Source organism: Amphiura filiformis, chromosome 3 (genome assembly GCF_039555335.1).
Source record: "Amphiura filiformis chromosome 3, Afil_fr2py, whole genome shotgun sequence".
In the NCBI taxonomy this organism is placed as follows: Eukaryota; Metazoa; Echinodermata; class Ophiuroidea; order Amphilepidida; family Amphiuridae; genus Amphiura; species Amphiura filiformis.
In genome coordinates this window covers 9,982,070-9,999,432 of record NC_092630.1, presented here as the reverse complement: position 1 = coordinate 9,999,432, position 17,363 = coordinate 9,982,070, and the positions used below count along the sequence as shown (strand labels likewise).

The 17,363-nt window shown below is 35.3% G+C and overlaps 1 protein-coding gene across 2 annotated transcripts; it reads left to right on the top strand.

Moving 5' to 3' along the window:
* Positions 1 to 79: 79 nt before the first annotated feature.
* Positions 80 to 16,578, top strand: LOC140148001 (transmembrane emp24 domain-containing protein 1-like). 2 transcript variants are annotated; one of them, XM_072169824.1, is made up of 5 exons: positions 80 to 306; positions 6,139 to 6,236; positions 6,725 to 6,794; positions 7,693 to 7,812; positions 10,841 to 16,578. In XM_072169824.1, exons 1-5 carry the CDS (start codon positions 145 to 147, stop codon positions 11,057 to 11,059), a joined length of 669 nt encoding a protein of 222 aa, XP_072025925.1. In that variant the 5' UTR covers positions 80 to 144; the 3' UTR covers positions 11,060 to 16,578. The 2 variants fall into 2 exon arrangements, with proteins under 2 accessions (XP_072025925.1, XP_072025926.1); XM_072169825.1 differs by lacking the exon at positions 7,693 to 7,812 and adding an exon at positions 7,496 to 7,615.
* Positions 16,579 to 17,363: the final 785 nt, after the last annotated feature.

Below are 17,363 nucleotides of genomic sequence, written 5' to 3'. Positions count from 1 at the left end.
AGGAAATCCTGGAAATGAGACTACTAATTAATTGGGAGAAGCAAAGCCCTGTGATGATTAAGTTCAGAGCAATGAATTTCCGGTTTCTGGTGAACTCGACGTGTTGTTTAGTGAACTTCATGCCCACTTGACAAACGTAAAATCATGGTTATTACATTAATATCAAATATAGTCATTATTTTGACTTTATTATTAGGTTTTTGTTTAAGTATTGAACATGATTTAACAATAATTGTTCCTGCTGGTAGAAGGGAATGTTTCAATCAGCACATTAGGGAAGGCCAAACCTTCGACTTCGAATTCCAGGTGAGTATTAGACACAGACTTTAAGGTACATATTTCGAGGTGCATAACAAACACCAAATTGGTGTCATAACAAACACCAAATTGGTGTCTATGACCTGACATGCATGCATTCTCTTTCAATTTGTGCCGAGTGTCCTTGGCAGACTTGACTATGCTTCAGTGGTCATGAAAGGATTCAATAGATAACCTCTGCCCCACTAATCCCCAGCTATTGTCTGAAATTGCACCTCGGAAGATATATTATAACAACTCAGTCCCTCAAATGATAGTCATATAACGACCAAAAGATAAATGACTGACTATCATTGAGGACTGAGTTCCGCAGTCTAGGTGAGTATATGCTAGTGCCGTACTATACTAAAATGCAGAAAACCTTAAACGAGCGCGAATCGTAAGGATACATAGCGTATATACTGCGTTGAACGCACTTGTCTCTGATTGGCTGCTAAGGCGATATATTGTTGCTGAGTGGAAATTTATGAATGAACTGTGCGCCGTACGCGTTGTTAGCGCCGAATTTGCAACATCACGGTAGTCGCGCTCGTAAAAGGTTTGCTGCATTTTAGTATATTACGCTGACTTTCGTATTCGGCGAGGAGGACGATTTCGACCTCCTGGTTTGTTTACAAACAGAGAGGTAGACAAAAGACCGTTCCGCTTGTCCAAACACTCAAGTATCAGAAGGATGGTCCACAATAGCGTGATTCACGTAACATGAATAGGGATTAAAAAGCTGTCACGTAGAACCATGTGCTTCTATTGTCCAATTTGCCCTCAAGATTTCATATGGAAACAGTTCAGACCCAGTACACGCATCATGTCAGAAATTAATGTTTTGTTCTGGGTCTGATTATTCGGACTAAGTATATGCATGTATGAGTGGCATGCAATGGCAATTGCATTGAATCTGTACAACATCAAAAACATTGATTAATCATCAATTTATCTAATTTTGTCATTCAATGTGTGTTCATTTCAAGTCTAATCTAGCCTAGGATTTATTGCCTATTGTACAATATTATCAATCATGCACTTCAATCATTACTTGGAATGCTACTAGTATAACTATCATGACCAAAATAATAATTTCTCGATCATTCATATATAGGTATCCCAGGCAAACCTTAGTTAACACATTTGCTAGTCAGCGAAATTTGCCTAGACCGGGGCCCAAACACAATGCATATTTACATAGAAATTTGAATTTTTTTCGAGAATAGGCCGGTGAAGGAAACCTACATAAATATGTTTTCTATACTTCACTTGACCCAAATATATGATTTTTTATGGTGCTAATCAAGTCGCACATGGAATTTTAGAGGGAGTTTGATAGCAGTTCCATTAAAAAAAGCTGCTATCGCCATGAGACTAAGATCTAGAAACACCCCTAAATGAAAGTCAATCTTTGACAAGATGTAACTTTGTTACGGAAAGCTCGAAAGTGCTATGAAAAAAATGTTTTCAGTTTTGGCTTTCTTTACTCAATGGCTTTAATTTGATATGTAAAATGATGCAGTTTGATGGCAAATTTGAATTCACCTAGCATACCTAATTCATAGTTATGATAGTATGAATGTACTGTGTGCACTGCGTAATGTCGCAAGCAGGGTTCCCGTTAAGGTTTTTAAAATGTGCATCTGTAGTGACGCAAGTTTGCTGACGAGGTTGCAAAAACTTGCGTCCAGACAGATTTTTGTGCGTCCATCTGAAATTCACGATATACGATACACACGTACCCCAGGTCTACCCTCATCAAATGTTGATTGTTAAAAAATAATAAAAACTTGTGCATTTTCGCCGTGATATTCCATCTCCATTCGCTATGATAATTGTTCTTATATCTGTGTCAGTTTTGGTCCGAAACGTGTGCTGTGCTGTTAACCCTTTAAGCAAATTTTTGTTCGTACTTTTACTTCCGCTAAGCTAAAACACACGCTGCCACAAATAATAAAAAAAGGTTAAGGGGGTACTACACCCCTGCCCAATTTTGTGCCTATTTTTGCATTTTTCTCAAAAATTATTGCGTATTGATGACAAGTAAGATATGTATATTATACATGTAGGGGCAAGGACTACAACTACTGCACTGAAAATTTTATTTCAGCACAGACAACAGCTGTGGAGTTACAGTCAAAAATGAGGGAAAACCACTATTTGATCAATAAATCAATAACTACTTGCCTTGAGTTGCTGAATTTTCAGAGCAGTATTTGTAGTCCTTGCCCCTATAATATACATATTTTACTTGTCACCAATGCGCTATAATTTTTGAGAAAAATGCAAAAATAGGCACAAATTTGGCCAGGGGTGTAGTACCCCCTTAATATCATTTGGATTTTGTCTTTAAAATTGCTTTTATTCATCGTAACAATAATACTAATAAAGGAAACATAGATTATTTATGAGAAAATAAACTTAATTGTCAGCTTGTGATAAATAATTAAATAAACATTAACCGCACGTGCTTGTAAACAAATCAATTGGGACTTCCCCATCAAACAGCGATCGTTCGGAAAGCATGCAAAAAGTGCATGATTTCCTGACGTTGCATTTACAAATATTGCAGAATTTACTTCAATTCTTAGCAGGTGGGTCAAAATTTTGGGGCTTTTATTATCTTAAGGGGGTACTATTTTTGCATTTTTCTCAAAAATCATAGCACATTGGTGACAAGTAAGATATGTATATTATAGGGGCAAGGACTACAACTACTGCACTGAAAATTCAGCAGCTCAAGGCAAGTAGTTATTGATTTAATGATCCAGAGATGCCAATCTTCCGATTTTAATCGGAATTCCGATTTTTTTGTATTTTCCCCAAAAAAAATCAGATTTTCTAAAAAAAAATAAAAAAAATATTTTTAGTTTAATATATAGGCCCTAAATTACTTGTTAATCAAAGTTGGAAACCATAGAAATACTGCTACTTAAAAAAAATTGCCAATTTTATTTTACAAAGTTGGATAAAGTTAGATTAGGTTATAAATCTTTGCAACTGGACTTACTGTTTTTTGTTGACTACAGTATCACGTCATATCTCTGACGCTTCATCAGGCCTAGTTGGATAAAGTTGTACATTTTGATTACTTTTGCTTCTATTGAACAGTCAGGAACACATTGAATGAGTATACATTGCTAGCTGTTCAGTAGAAGTAAAAGTAATTAAAATGTACAACTTTATCCAACTTTGTAAACATAAATTGGCAATTTTTTTTTTAAGTAGCAGTAATTCTATGGTTTCCAACATTAAATAACAAGTAATTTAGGGCATATAACTTGCTTTTTTGGCCAAAAATATTTTTTGAAAATTTAACAAAAAAAATAGGGGGAGGGGGTCAAAAATTTGATGAATCATCGTTATTATATTGCGCATTATATATATCCATTTCAGCCATGTTATTAGGCCAAAAAAATACTTTGGAGAATGTCTCTCATTGTACAAAAGTATAGGAAACTGAACATTTAAAACCACTTTTTTGGGATGAAGGAAGCATTTTTTCAAAAAAGTCTAAAACAGGTTTTTATGTTAAAAATGGCCTTTTGGGGTGCTAATTCTGCTAAAATTGCCTGGGCTTAATAGGTACCTAATTTGCATATTTTATGGTATAATTTTGAGAAAACAAGCCTTGAAGAATATTACATGTATATTAGATAGTCTTCAAGGCTGTTGTCTAGGCTTGTTTTCTCAAAATAACCTTATTTTTTAATCCATTTGAATGTAATTTTACCCTCAGAAATGGTGTCTCCTGCAGTGTAAAATGTGTAGAAACCCTCTGGCTTTTATCATCAATTAATGATAAAATTTCGAAGTTTTGTTTGCGTCCACATGCATGTGACATGGACGCAAAATACTTGATTAGCCATGTGAACTTGCGTCCAAATTTGTCAAATATGCGTCTGGACGCAATGACGCACACTAACGGGAAGCCTGGTCGCAAGTTTAGTGGAATGACACGACAGCGCGATCGATTTTGCATGCACAGGAAATGCAGCGCTACCTAAAGCGTGTGTGGTAGGTGTTTATGCATACGCAATTGTCCATTTTGTATTACTTCGTGGTCCGGCACCGTCCGGAATGCGTGCTGGTGAATTGCGTTCGTAGAATTGACAAGGTCGCCTACTACGTGCGTGCCGGCGACCATGGTCAACCAGCTTGTTGTCAAGTGCATTGATCAGCGATGCATTACAAAATTGTGCTTTTTCTTTTGGATTAGTAAAATATGGTGTTTTGAGATAATTATTTATGCACCACATGCACAAATTTGTAACAATTTTAATTTTTGGCCAAATGTTACATAATTTACAATCACACTCCATAGTGCGTAACCATAACAAAGTTACATCTTATCAAAGATTGACTTTTGTCATAAACATTCAGCCAGCATTTATGCATCAATTGCAAAACAAAACAGCATAGTCTCATGATAGAGCAGCTTTTCGTTATAGAACTGCTATTAAAATCCCTCTAAAATTCCATGTGCGATTCTCACATCACAAAAATAGATTATATATTTGGGTCAAGTGAAGTATCTAGTCAAATTGCAAATATTTGAAATTGAGATAAATAAAGGATGGAGATAAAATATGGAGTAATAAACAATAAAATACATAAGAAAATAGACCTCACAAAACTTCATAACCAACTTCAACAAAGTATGCTAGACATTTTGTGTTTTCAGTATGTTTGTATGCAGTAATAATTATACATGAACTCGGTTTTCAAAAACGCCTTCTTTGGCCTCCATGGACCAGATTGTGTTACATATTGCCTGTATCATTCATTCTATGAAACTTTCTGATTTGTGCATTTTTAACATGAAAGTTACTTCGATTTTTTACTCAAATTTTGACCTCCAAATAGTCTTCAATTGTTGAATAGTTGCAACAATTGTCATAATTTTGGCACATGCTTTATTTTCTGGACTATTGTATTCTGAAATATACATTGATATTCAGAATTTCATTTAATTTTATTTGCCAGCAAACATTTAAAAATACGTATGTATTGCACAATGCTAATTCAAAAGTACTACATATCAAAAAGCAATAGGATATTAAAAAAAAATACAGCATATGGGAACTGAGCATCCTGGCCTTTTGGGCAGCATATGGACTGCGGATATTGCATTGAACAAATTAGTAGTCTGTATGCTAAAAATGTGAAAAAATATTGATTACTAGATCAAAACAGACTACACAAACTTTTAAATTGACCTTTGCTGCTAGTCCAGTCCTATTCTTTTAAAACAGTTGGCCTACAATAAGTGTTCGAAATAAGCACTTATCCTCTTGTCCTCTTGTCCAAAACTCACTGTGGACAACCATAATGAGCTATGTACTTGTCCCCCGGATAACCACTATATTTTACCTCCAAAATCATGATTTATAAATAAATAATACAAGTTGACATTAACTTAATTTAAGTTTTGACTTGTCATGTTTGATCGCAATTTGTATCATTAAGAGAGATATACGGACCACTGCTAGCACAGAGTATTATATGCTACGCTGTCCACTTATTCAGCATATTCTGAATATTTTTAATTAACCATTTCACTGAGTTAACCAATTGCTCAAGATCCTCATGAACAGAATGGCGGATTTTGAAGCTTGCACAGGTTTACCAATTTGTAGCTACAGATTTTCCAAAGCAAAAAACAACCAACAAATTTGATTTTTTTGCACTCAAAAATATGACACATATTGAGGACAACTGAAATGTTTTGAGGCCAAGCAGAATTTATGGTTTAGTTGTCCTCGGGAAAACCTCAATTTGTTCCTTATTTCAGACACTGCCTACAATTATGTGCTATTTTATATTTCTAATGTACAGGTGATAGAGGGAGGAGACATGGACATCAATTTCATTCTACGTACACCAAGCAATAGAGCCATGGCAACAGAAGCTAGGAAACAAGAAGGCATTTATACGTAAGTACTGGTCTTTAAAAGTAAGACTAAGCCTTTTTTGACTTTCCGGGGCCTTCATACAAATGTATGTACCGTAGAACTGCATGTTCTGTTTTCTAAAGGTAAATCTTGCCATATGTTTTAATATTGAGCTGATAAGGTTTCAGGCTTTACAGTTAAAGATCCCTGCTTCTTGTCCAAATGTTTGTAAATGTGTCATAATTTGACAGTACTGGTCATCACATAATAATTTAAATGAGGCGAAAGCATGTTCCTCTTGGTAATATAGTTTACTTTCTCTTCACATGTTTTCATGGTATTAATAAGGATTAAAAACAAATAGTCAGGCCTACCATGTTTAGATTTTCACCTAAAATGTGCCCCTGTTGTCTTACTACCAATATTTTGGTTTTTAACCCCGTAATGTAGTCTACTTGCTTTCAATCAGTTTTCAAAATGCTATGATTATTATTCATTTTTAATTTATTTTATTATATGTATAATTTCAGATATGACACCAAAGAAACGGGGGAGTATCTATTTTGCTTTGATAATTCTTTTAGTCGTATGTCAGAAAAGGTAGGTCAAAACAAACAGTTCACTTAAAAGTTATGTAATATTTGTGTAAAATATTGTTCTAAAACAATATTCTTAGATTCTACTTGCCTATTCCACCAAACCACAATCGGTTTCCAATGGTTTCTGTCATGCATAACTGTCTCGAAATTTGATGCCTCCAATCTGGTATCCTCCTTGTGGATGTTTCTTTATCCCAGGGGTGTGAAAGACCCTCTTTTCAGCTGTTTTCCTCTCTTGTTCCCAAAATGTATTTCTTTTATTTTCAGCCCATATTTGGCATTTTTACCCTGTGTTCCTCTTTTTTGGTCTGAGGCCTCTCACACCCTTGTTATTCCTATGCTTCAATATCTAGTGGACCAGTTTGGACACCCTGGCTTCTCACTCCTGGCACAATGTCCTGTGAACCTGGTTCTTCTCTCCCCTTCTCTCCCCAATCTGGAGGCGGATTTGAATGTAGACTTCTTTGTTGATTCCAACCATCTCATTTTGTAAAACATGGCTAAACAATTTCTCTCCTTTCTGACAGTGACAGAGTCCCATCCGAGATCTTCCAACATTTGAGTGACACTTCTTTCTTTCTGGTGGAGGCTTGGTAGTCCCCTGTGCCCTTTTCTCTGCGCACTTTCAAATTTGTTTATTATTTAGAAGGTTCAGAAGGGTTCATGATCATTCATCAGATGTGTGTATTTGTTTATTTTTAGATTGTATATTTTGACATAGAATTGGACTATGACGACCAGGACGAAGAAGTGAACTCACCAGCGTGGTTTGATATGGCTGGGACGCTACAAGAATATGATATCAGTATAGATGAAATTCAGGCAAGCAAATCAAACATAACTTGGGATATTAAATCTATCTATGTAAATCTATCTATCAACCCTGTTTCTTTTTCTAGATTGTGTACTTTGACTTGGCATTAGATTACGATGACCAAGATGAGGAAGTCAAATCACCAGCGTGGTTTGAAACGGCTGGAGCACAACAAGAATTTGAGATCAGAATAGATGAAATCCAGGCAAGCAAATATCATCGGCCTACTACGCTAATTGCCAAAGTCTTTTTTTAAATAAAATTTTGAGAACAAAGTACAAAATATGGTTCAAGCATGCATTTAAACATATTTATTCACTAATCTTTGCACAAGAATGATAATGATATAAATTAAAGGGAATAATCCGAAATAATTAGGGTGATTACATAATGATACTTGCTTGAGCCACATTTTGTACTTTATTCTGAAAATTACAAAAAATGATGTTAGCAATTACGAATTAGCATAGTAGGCTGACGATATGTGTACATGAAACATAGACTTAGAGAGAAAACGCAATCTCACATTTCTTGCAGTGAATCTCTTTTTTGTGTGTGTGTGTGTGCTTTTCTTGCTTTAAAAAAAAAAATTTTACCACAAAAAATGTTTCTGTGCTGGATGTATGCAGAATTTAACAGCCATTACAACTGGATTAGCTTAACTTACTAAGTTTGACCTGATTTTCCATCCTGAATTTGCAATTTGGGTCATTTTTGGTTTATCCAAGCAACAATACAAGTGATATTTTATATTTACTACTTAAACCAATCAGTATATTGACCTTTTAAGTTGATTTATGACTAAAATATTTGTATTTTTGGTCAGTCCGTGCATCAGGTTGGCTCATACAATGTTATGGCCATTGTATTTGACTATCATTTTGGGTCAAAAAATTGTGTTTTTTCTCTAAGCCTTATGATACCCATATCAAATGTATGCACCTGTCAGCTGCTACATGTGTGCCTTTTCCAATATTGGCGTGGAATTGCTTTTTGCTTCCTTTTTTAGTTTTGCTAGATTTTCTTGGCATGTTTTTTTTTTTAAAGTATGTGCTTAGAATAAATAACACAATTGGCTTGGTTTTGATGTTACAATTGTTTACTAATATGCAGTGAATTCAAGTTCTATATACAGCAGGAATTTACACTTGAAATACAAAATTAACGCCTATTAACCATGCTATTTATAGAAACATGCAAAATCCCATTGTTGTAGTTTAATTCCCTCATTCAAAGGAGCACCATGTTTTTCATGCTGACACGTCTATGGTCGGCCTGATATCGTCTGCCGAAACCGTCTTAACGTGGAGCTTGGCTTGCTTTATGCTTCGCAGAGCTAAATTGACCAATGAGGTTAGAGTTTCTCATTCATGAATATTCCGTTTAGTTCATGAATATTCAGCACATAAAATAATCTGGGGAAAAACAAATCTGGTATCTACTACAAGCTTAATTTTGTTTTGAAATTATTTTCATGTTTCTAGAATTCATACAGCTAACAATAGTAACCAAAATGGTAACCTGAGCTTTATTCCTTTTATTTGAAACCAATCCTCTTCCATCCCATGCAGTGCCATTTTACACATCTCCCACTGCAATATATATAAACTCAACAAATAAAGTATCGAAACGATTATAGATGGTCAGATATATCGGAAAATGAAATATATAGCAACACCTATTTAATGTATATAAAGCACAGCTTTCTCTTGCGCATTTTGATACCTCTTTTGTTGCTCTACGATATCATTTGGTTGAGTTATGGGCGCTTGAGTGGCTTCAAGTCGGATTTTGAAAGTTGCACTTAGCTCCTATTCAAGCCCATTGCTTTTGTCCGCCAAATTCAAATGAGTGTGTGTGATGGTGGGCACACCAAGTATTGATATGTCAGCAGAAAGAGTTCATGAAATAAGTCAGAGATAAGTAAAGGGTAGCAAGTATTGAAGTTGGAAGTCGAAGGAGTAAAGTTCATGGTTAAGTAAACAGAGCACATCTTTGTCTTGATTGTGTGTGGGGGTGTGTGTGTACACGGCGAACGCATTTGGCTTGAATAGGAGCTAAAGTGCAACTTTCAAAATCCGACTTGAAGCCACTCAAGCGCCCATAACTCGACCAAATGATATCATAGAGCAACAAAAGAGGTATCAAAATGCGCAGGAGAAAGTTGCGCTTTATATACATTAAATAAGGTTTTGCTATATATTTCAGTTCCCGATATATCTGACCATCTATTATCGTTTCGATACTTTATTGGTTGAGTTTATATATATTTCATAATCTTTCTTTGTTCACTATACCATTTTCCATCCTGATGTGGCAGTGATGTCAGTACGTATTTCATTGGATGCAGCTGCTATTTATTGCTAGTATTCGCTCAAAGAGCAGGTTTACACACGCACACACTTAAAGACGCTGCATAGATGCGCACACAAAACAGGTGCCTCAGCACATTGACGCCACTGCCACATCAGGGTGAAAAAATGGTATATGCTAATGTTACAATTGTTTAAAAGAAGTAAATGTTATCCAAATGGTTACATTTCAAGCTATTTCAGCACATCACATCAAAGCTCCCATTGGGCAGCCCAATTCCTTTTTAAAGCAATTTTTTATTACATAATTAGATAGGAATAAATACCAGGCGCATCTCAAGTGGAGGCCACTTCAACTCATCCCCAAACCATATGGTTTTTAGGAATGATATCTGTAGACTAATCATAAACCATGTTACTTGGGGATGATTTGAAGTGACCTCTACTTCAGTTGAGTCAAGTAGTTATAACTTATTCCTAGCTATTATGTAAAAAGAGATGCATGTAGCAGCAGACAAATGCAGCCGTTTGATGTGCACAAATAAATAACTTTTCACCCATCCACTCCCATCTCCAAGTGACGCTCAATTCCAATAATAGGACCAAGTATTGGCACTATGTGTATTTATTTGATTTCGCAGTGTTAATGCAAAAAGGGCATTTGACTAAGGTTAAGGATATTCAGGTAGGCTCTCAGGTACCTGCCCAATGCCCATCTCTGATTGGGATTGGGGTAGTGTGAGACGTAATCCTATCCTATTATCATGGCTTGTTGTCAAATTCCTATGGCAAGATTGTGTAAAACTGAAAAACTTGGGGGTAAAAAAGTTAATTGTGAACAAAAAGTTCAACTTTCATTCATATGTAAACTTGGTGATCAATGATTCTAATATAATGTTCCATCTATTTTCATTCTTGCAGACTTCGCTAGATATAGTCAAAGAACACCTTAGGAAAGCACAGCAACATCAGAGAATGTGGCGTAATATAGAATTCCGTGATCGCTACGTCGCAGAGCGTAATTACGAACGGGTTGCCTTCTGGTCAATACTGACATGCGTGGTCATGATAACAACATTTATTGTTCAAGTATTCATGATCCGTAGTCTTTTTAGTGGTACTGGCAAAGTGCGAACATAGCACTTGCCGTTAAACTGTTTATGCAATACAAATAAACGCACTATGCCTTGTGTCACTTTCAGTTTGGTAGTGACTTCAAAATGCGTAGCTTCTGTATGTGAGAGAGCGTTCAGATTGTGGTGCCTTCACACGGGAACATGATTGTGAGAACAGCGCCCTCGTTTGATGCTTGGTCAACCTTAAACACGCAGTGATGTTAGTACCAAACTGTAAGCGACACAAGGTATATAGATTAAAGCAGGGATGCTTGTATCTTAGGCAGCAAGTTTGATAGTTGTACTTAATTCCTATTCTATGAAATAGAGCACAGCAGCTGAAAGGGCTATCCCATTACGCTTTGCAGTACCAAAATAGAAAATGTACTCAAAATGAAATCCTTCTCTTAAACTTTCAATTACTCACTTAAATCAGGGGTGCTTAGACTTTTGTTTACAAAAATATTATCCCTGTGAAACTTTCCATAGCTTTAAATATTTAAGCAGCTCTTACTTATTTTTGTGTACATTTGCTGTGGATCAAGCAGAATGCATGATGGGATAGTCCATTCAGCTGCTGTGGAAATGGAGAGTGTCGGACAAACAAAACCAGTTTTAACAGCAAACTGGTTTGAAATAAGGTTTTGAAGAATTGTGTCATTTTTACAATGTTAAAGTAACCTGGTGGCAGTTTTGGTATTATTTTAATCAGTTCAATGCCAATTACTATACATTGATGGTTAAAGCAAACCCCCTCGTAAAATATGGAGAGTACTGATGCAAAATGCAATATCCACTACATGTGCCATATAAAATTAACACTCTACTTACAAATTTGTCAATTTGTGATGAAAAGTAGCGCATATTTGCTTGTTATTTTCTTTATATTTGACCAATTAAATTTGCCAAAATCTCAAATTGAGAAATGTCGATATATCGGTTTTTGCATCTGAATTCTTCATATATCATTTTCCAACATATGACATAATGCACTATTTGTTCATTAATGTCCTTTCATAGCAACGGTGTCAAAATTACATCATTACTTACATAACAAGGCAAGAAAACATAACTTACAAAAATGGATGTAGATTTTACACTGGTCCTATGCATTGTTTATAGAGAATGAATTGGTATACACCACCCCCTATAGAAGTAATGACCTTATTATCCCACATAGGGGTGTAGAATTCAAATGGAGTCGCCCATTTAGGTAATCCCATTTGAAATTCACGCTCCCTGTGTGGAAGATTCAGGTTATGTATTCCATACAGGGTTTATTGATTTAAACTGGAATACCACATTGATTGTTTGTTCTGGGATTGATTTTTCCATATTGGAGAAAATGAATGTGCATGCTTCATTGCTTTACCATCGTCTGTCACTATGGCATTTGAAGCAGCTTTCCTATTGTTATGTTCCGTTTTGTTTTTATTTTTCCATAATTATATTTTATAAGTTGAAGCTGCATAAAATGCGCTTCACAACAGCACTTTGAGCGTCTCTTCAGGTGAATAAGTCCATGTATATATGGAGAGTTTAGATGCTAAAAGCCATATCCATTTTTCTTGATTGAGATATAGGCAAATGTAACTCATCTAATAAAGAACCTTATAAGAAAAGATGTGCTGTTTTTGATTAAAGATAAGTATATGTTCAATTTCTTTATGTAGGCTGTCAATTTAAAGCGAGCATTATCTATATTGGTGGCCTTAGCGCAAAAAGTTTGAAAATGGCGTGTCTCATTTTGCATCTGATCTCTTCATATTATTAGGCGACAAAAAAAATCTCTGTTTTACGAGCCAGATTTTGCATTTTGGGAGATTTTTTTTTAGTTTTGGTAAAATCTGCTGTTTTTGGTTTTGACTGAAATTTTTGAAAAAATTCAGAACATTTTTCAAAATATGTTGGCAAAAAAAAAATCATCAAATTATTGCTAGATTATTTAAGTTTGTGGTGATATTTTAGCCTCCAGAAAAAGGAGAAAAAAATCCTGACCGACAGACCCTACCTGAAAAGGCCATCTGCCCGTAAAACAGGGTTTTTTCCGTTGCCTTACGGACAATATTTAGGGAATTGATAAGAGGTTTTAGGAGTTTGGCAAGGTTCATCTATTGTGTAGTCTTGTTTCCTATTATACCGGTATATACTACTTTAATCTATATAGTAGTCCCAAGGATTTTATACTTAATATGGTGGCATATTATCTTTTGGTTAATAACCCAATTTTTGTTTAGTCATTTTTTTACCGTTTTACATGGTTTATTATTTTGCTACTAATTATAACAACAAATAGTTAACAATGGAAAATGGCAGCGGTGTATATATGCGATGTGATCAAGCAAAATGAATCAAATGTTAGTAAAAATTAAGAGCTCTTTCAAATTAATTTTAGGTATGTCCAGGGCTTTTGCAATTTCAAGTGCCTAATTTGAACCCTAGTCAAGAAGAATTGTTCAGCATCACATTCTATTATAATAATAAGTGGTAATTTTTGCGAGGGTTTTATTTTCGCAAATTTCTTGAATAAAGGGTATATCTCAAACGTAGCAACATGAAAATATGATGATTTTTTTTTAATATAATAATATTGGTAAGGCATGAATTTCATGAAAATACTAGCATGCACAAAAGTCTTCTGTGTTGGAAATCCAAAAATATATATGCAAAAATAATCACTTGTACTGAAATGCACCATCAAAATGAACATATCTCTGGAATCGGTAAGTTTGGATATGATTTACATTAGTTAGAGGTTATCCACTTTACTTATGCCTGACTTCTAACAAAAGGCGCTGATTCCCGTAGTATTCCTCATTCAAACCAATTCAATGCACGACTTCGGAGTTACCTGCATGCCCGGGCCTGCATGGCTTTGGCGGGCTATTTTGAAGCAGTCATGGTTGCACATGCAGGTACTTCTTTTGAAAGTCCTAAACAAGGTATAGCAGTCGCTGATAGGATATGCAACTTATAGAACACGGATAACCTCTATTGTTTTTCTTCATATTGGACCCTTGAAATTATATTGAAAGTATAAAATACACTGAAATTTGTGAAAATTAATTTCGGGGTCGGTCACCCACCTTTGCACAGTATTTTTGTGGGACATGAGAGCACATCAGACACACAAAATTGCATTCTGAATACGAGGAATGTCCTGATTTGCGATACAATACAAATTTTATGGCAAATTATTAAAAATAGTTTTTTGACATTTAACAGTCCTACAAAAAAATATGTGAAAACATCACTATCCGAGCCCTTTAGCTGCAGACGAAGTCATTCTGCTTGAATATATCGCATCACATATACATGTACACCCTAAATTTGATTACTGACTTTAGGGCGGTTTTGTAGAAATTTGTAGATTTATACAGAAATTAGAAATAGATGTTTCTGTGTTTATTAATTTGACTATATACATGCATACAAATGCTGGTTTTTGTACATGTATTATTATTTTATTTTGATATGTCAAACCATAAATGAAATACAGGGTTCCTGCGGTCCTTGAATTTGGAAACACCTTGTCAAGGCCTTGAAAGTCCTGGAAATTTGCACAAGGTCCTTGAAAGTCCTTGAAAATTGTAAGTATAATTTTGATAAAACTTTGGGAGTGGAGAGGAGCTGTCACTTTCGTTAATATGTGCCGCATGGAGAGCCGTATCATGATTTTGTGTTGTGGTAAGTCCTTGAAAATCATGGTTTTGGACCTTGAAAGCCCTTGAATTTTACAGGCTTCAAGGTGCGGGAACCCTGGAAATAGCATGGGTCAGAATAATTTTGATCTAATACTAACAACATACTTCCATTCTACTTGTAAAATGAATAATATGAATAATATGAAATTGTCTTGAGGCCAATGTTGATACCTGATTCCAAAACAAATCCAGCACTAATTTTTTGGGATGAATAAAATGTTATCCATAGTTCGAACTGGCAATGATAAAAGTCAAATTTTAATAATTATTTGAACAATTTTTGGAAATATTTTGTCTGGAATCAGGAGTAGTCTGGAGTCTTTGAATTTCAGGACTTTTATCATTTTATAAGTTTACCGAAAAGAGGGAAGTGCCTTGTTGGGACAAAATATTGAATGTTTAAAACATAGTGTTATTTATTGCAAGTGAAATTTATATGTAGCAGGGCAGTAATGGTTATTAAGTTAGCTTTTTGAAGCACTGTCTGAAGGGGAAACAGAAGTTTAATCATTTTAACTAGATGTAGGGAGTTTGATTACACATTAATAATTGAAACAATTCATGGTTTGGTTTGACACATGTTCGTCAGGATTCGACATGGTAACAGGTGGTGTGAATATAGGGCAGAATAGACAGATGACTAAGCGGCATAAAAACAACTCCATTAGCTGTTGTGTGTATGATGACATGTGGTGTACATTAATTCACTCATTACGTAGTGTCTGTCCTATATATCATGTATAATGAGTACATGTCCGAGTCTGTAGGGGTGAGTGAACTAAAGTATATTACAGCTAATCGTACACACATCAGCTAAGCCATCAGCTGTATCGCTGAGTCATCGATAGTGTGTTTATGATACATGTTTGTTCAGATTATGTCTAAAATCCAATGTGTTTCATGTCGCATATATGCCCTAGTGGATATTTATTACGGTACATGGTATGATACAGCTGCATACCCAAGGGGGGGGGGCTTTGGGTGTGGACCAGTCCCCTGGTTGACAGCTTACACGAAAAGCATGAAAACTCATCCTATTTTGGGCATGTTTTAGGCATGCAGCTCCAGGCAGGCGAAGGTTTCTAGTTATGCCCTGCTTATGATTTCAAACATTGATAGCAAAATTTTGCCCCACCATGTCAAAAGGAGCCAACTGACGTATTGACGTTTTGAGATGATGCCAAACTGACTAGTCTTCATAGACTTGTACAGGAAGACCCATTTTGAGTGGGGTTTGTGGGTGAGAAACTGGTTTACTTGGACATGCAAGATATAAATATTACTAGCCTTAAAAAACACCCCGAAGGTAATAACTGATGCCAAAATGTCAGTTGGTTCCTTTTTGTTGGGCAGAAATAAAGGGAAGGTTACCAGCAAAATTGTTTGATTAGCTGAAGAGGGTTGCAAGATTATAACCAAAACATATTTGTTAGAATATGGTATCTTGCAGCCATAGAAGTTCAGTCAAGTAGAAGATTTTGGAATTTAAAAGGTATTTAAACTATTATTTTGTTTCAAATCTATGCTTTTAGTTTTTACTGAATGACATTATCCAGTATGCTCTTAAAGAAGGCTGACTTTTTTCACTTGAACATCTGCATGTTATGCAGCTGGTTTGATCATGTAGTATTTTATTTTATTAATTTACACATTGTTTGATAATACTTTTATAGAACCGTCCTCACACCTCTGGGTTGATTATTATTTCATTATTGTTTATTAGCAGCATTAAAAAGTAACAAGTTAACTCTTAAAATGTGTTTGAAATTCATTCTGTTATTTTAAATTTATTTGTGAATAGCAAACACAGGGTTGAATAAAATGTTGGGTTCCATTTGTATATTTGCAATGTCTTTGTTTGTGTGATTCTTTTCAGTGGAAATTATTTCATGCATTTTAATCCTGGCTGAAGTCATAACAATACAATGGTTTTAAATATCCAGTATGAGATGAAAACATCAAAAGCTCTATAAATGCAACCATTTTAATTTCATAGTCCCATCCCATCTGCAACAAAACCTGATATTTTAGCATATTTATAATGTTTACACATGACCCAACTTGCACCTAAATGGAATCGGCCAAATTTGTTGTGTTTGTAGGTCAACAGAGCATTTGATATAAAGTCACATGACTTTTTAACTTAAAAGTTCCCCATAGAATTGAACTGTATGTTAAATGGCCAAAATAAACAGTGGGATTTCTTTCACCTGTTATTTCAGCTTGAAATTAACAGAAAGCTTTTCTGGCAATTATTACTAATAACAAAATTAAAATATGAATATATAAATTGTCATGTAATGACGTCATCTCAAGAATATACATCAATGAAAATTTGCATATTTCAGCGTTTCCGTACGGTTTCCCTAAGCCTTTTTAGAGCGTTTTATTTAAAAGGCGCCCCAAGAAAGTGCCAAAAATCACTTGGGTAGAATGGGCCCCCTTTCGCTTGCCAAAATTGCTTTCCCCCCCTTTCGCTTGCCAAAATTTCTTGCCCCCCCCTCCCCCATTTTACCCTCCCCCAGGGCTCATAATTATTTGCACAGCCCTTACAATACTACAGAACTGAAGTCATGGCCCAATGGCGAGGAAGGACCCAATAGGGCCATGATGTGTCGGGCTACT

Excerpts from the sequence above, each read along its gene's own strand:
- LOC140148001 (XM_072169824.1), top strand. The coding sequence starts at position 145 with ATGGTTATTACATTAATATCAAATATAGTCATTATTTTGACTTTATTA. Across the intron at positions 6,795-7,692 it reads TTAGTCGTATGTCAGAAAAG|ATTGTGTACTTTGACTTGGC; the intron begins GTAGGTCAAAAC and ends TTCTTTTTCTAG. Across the intron at positions 7,813-10,840 it reads TCAGAATAGATGAAATCCAG|ACTTCGCTAGATATAGTCAA; the intron begins GCAAGCAAATAT and ends TCATTCTTGCAG.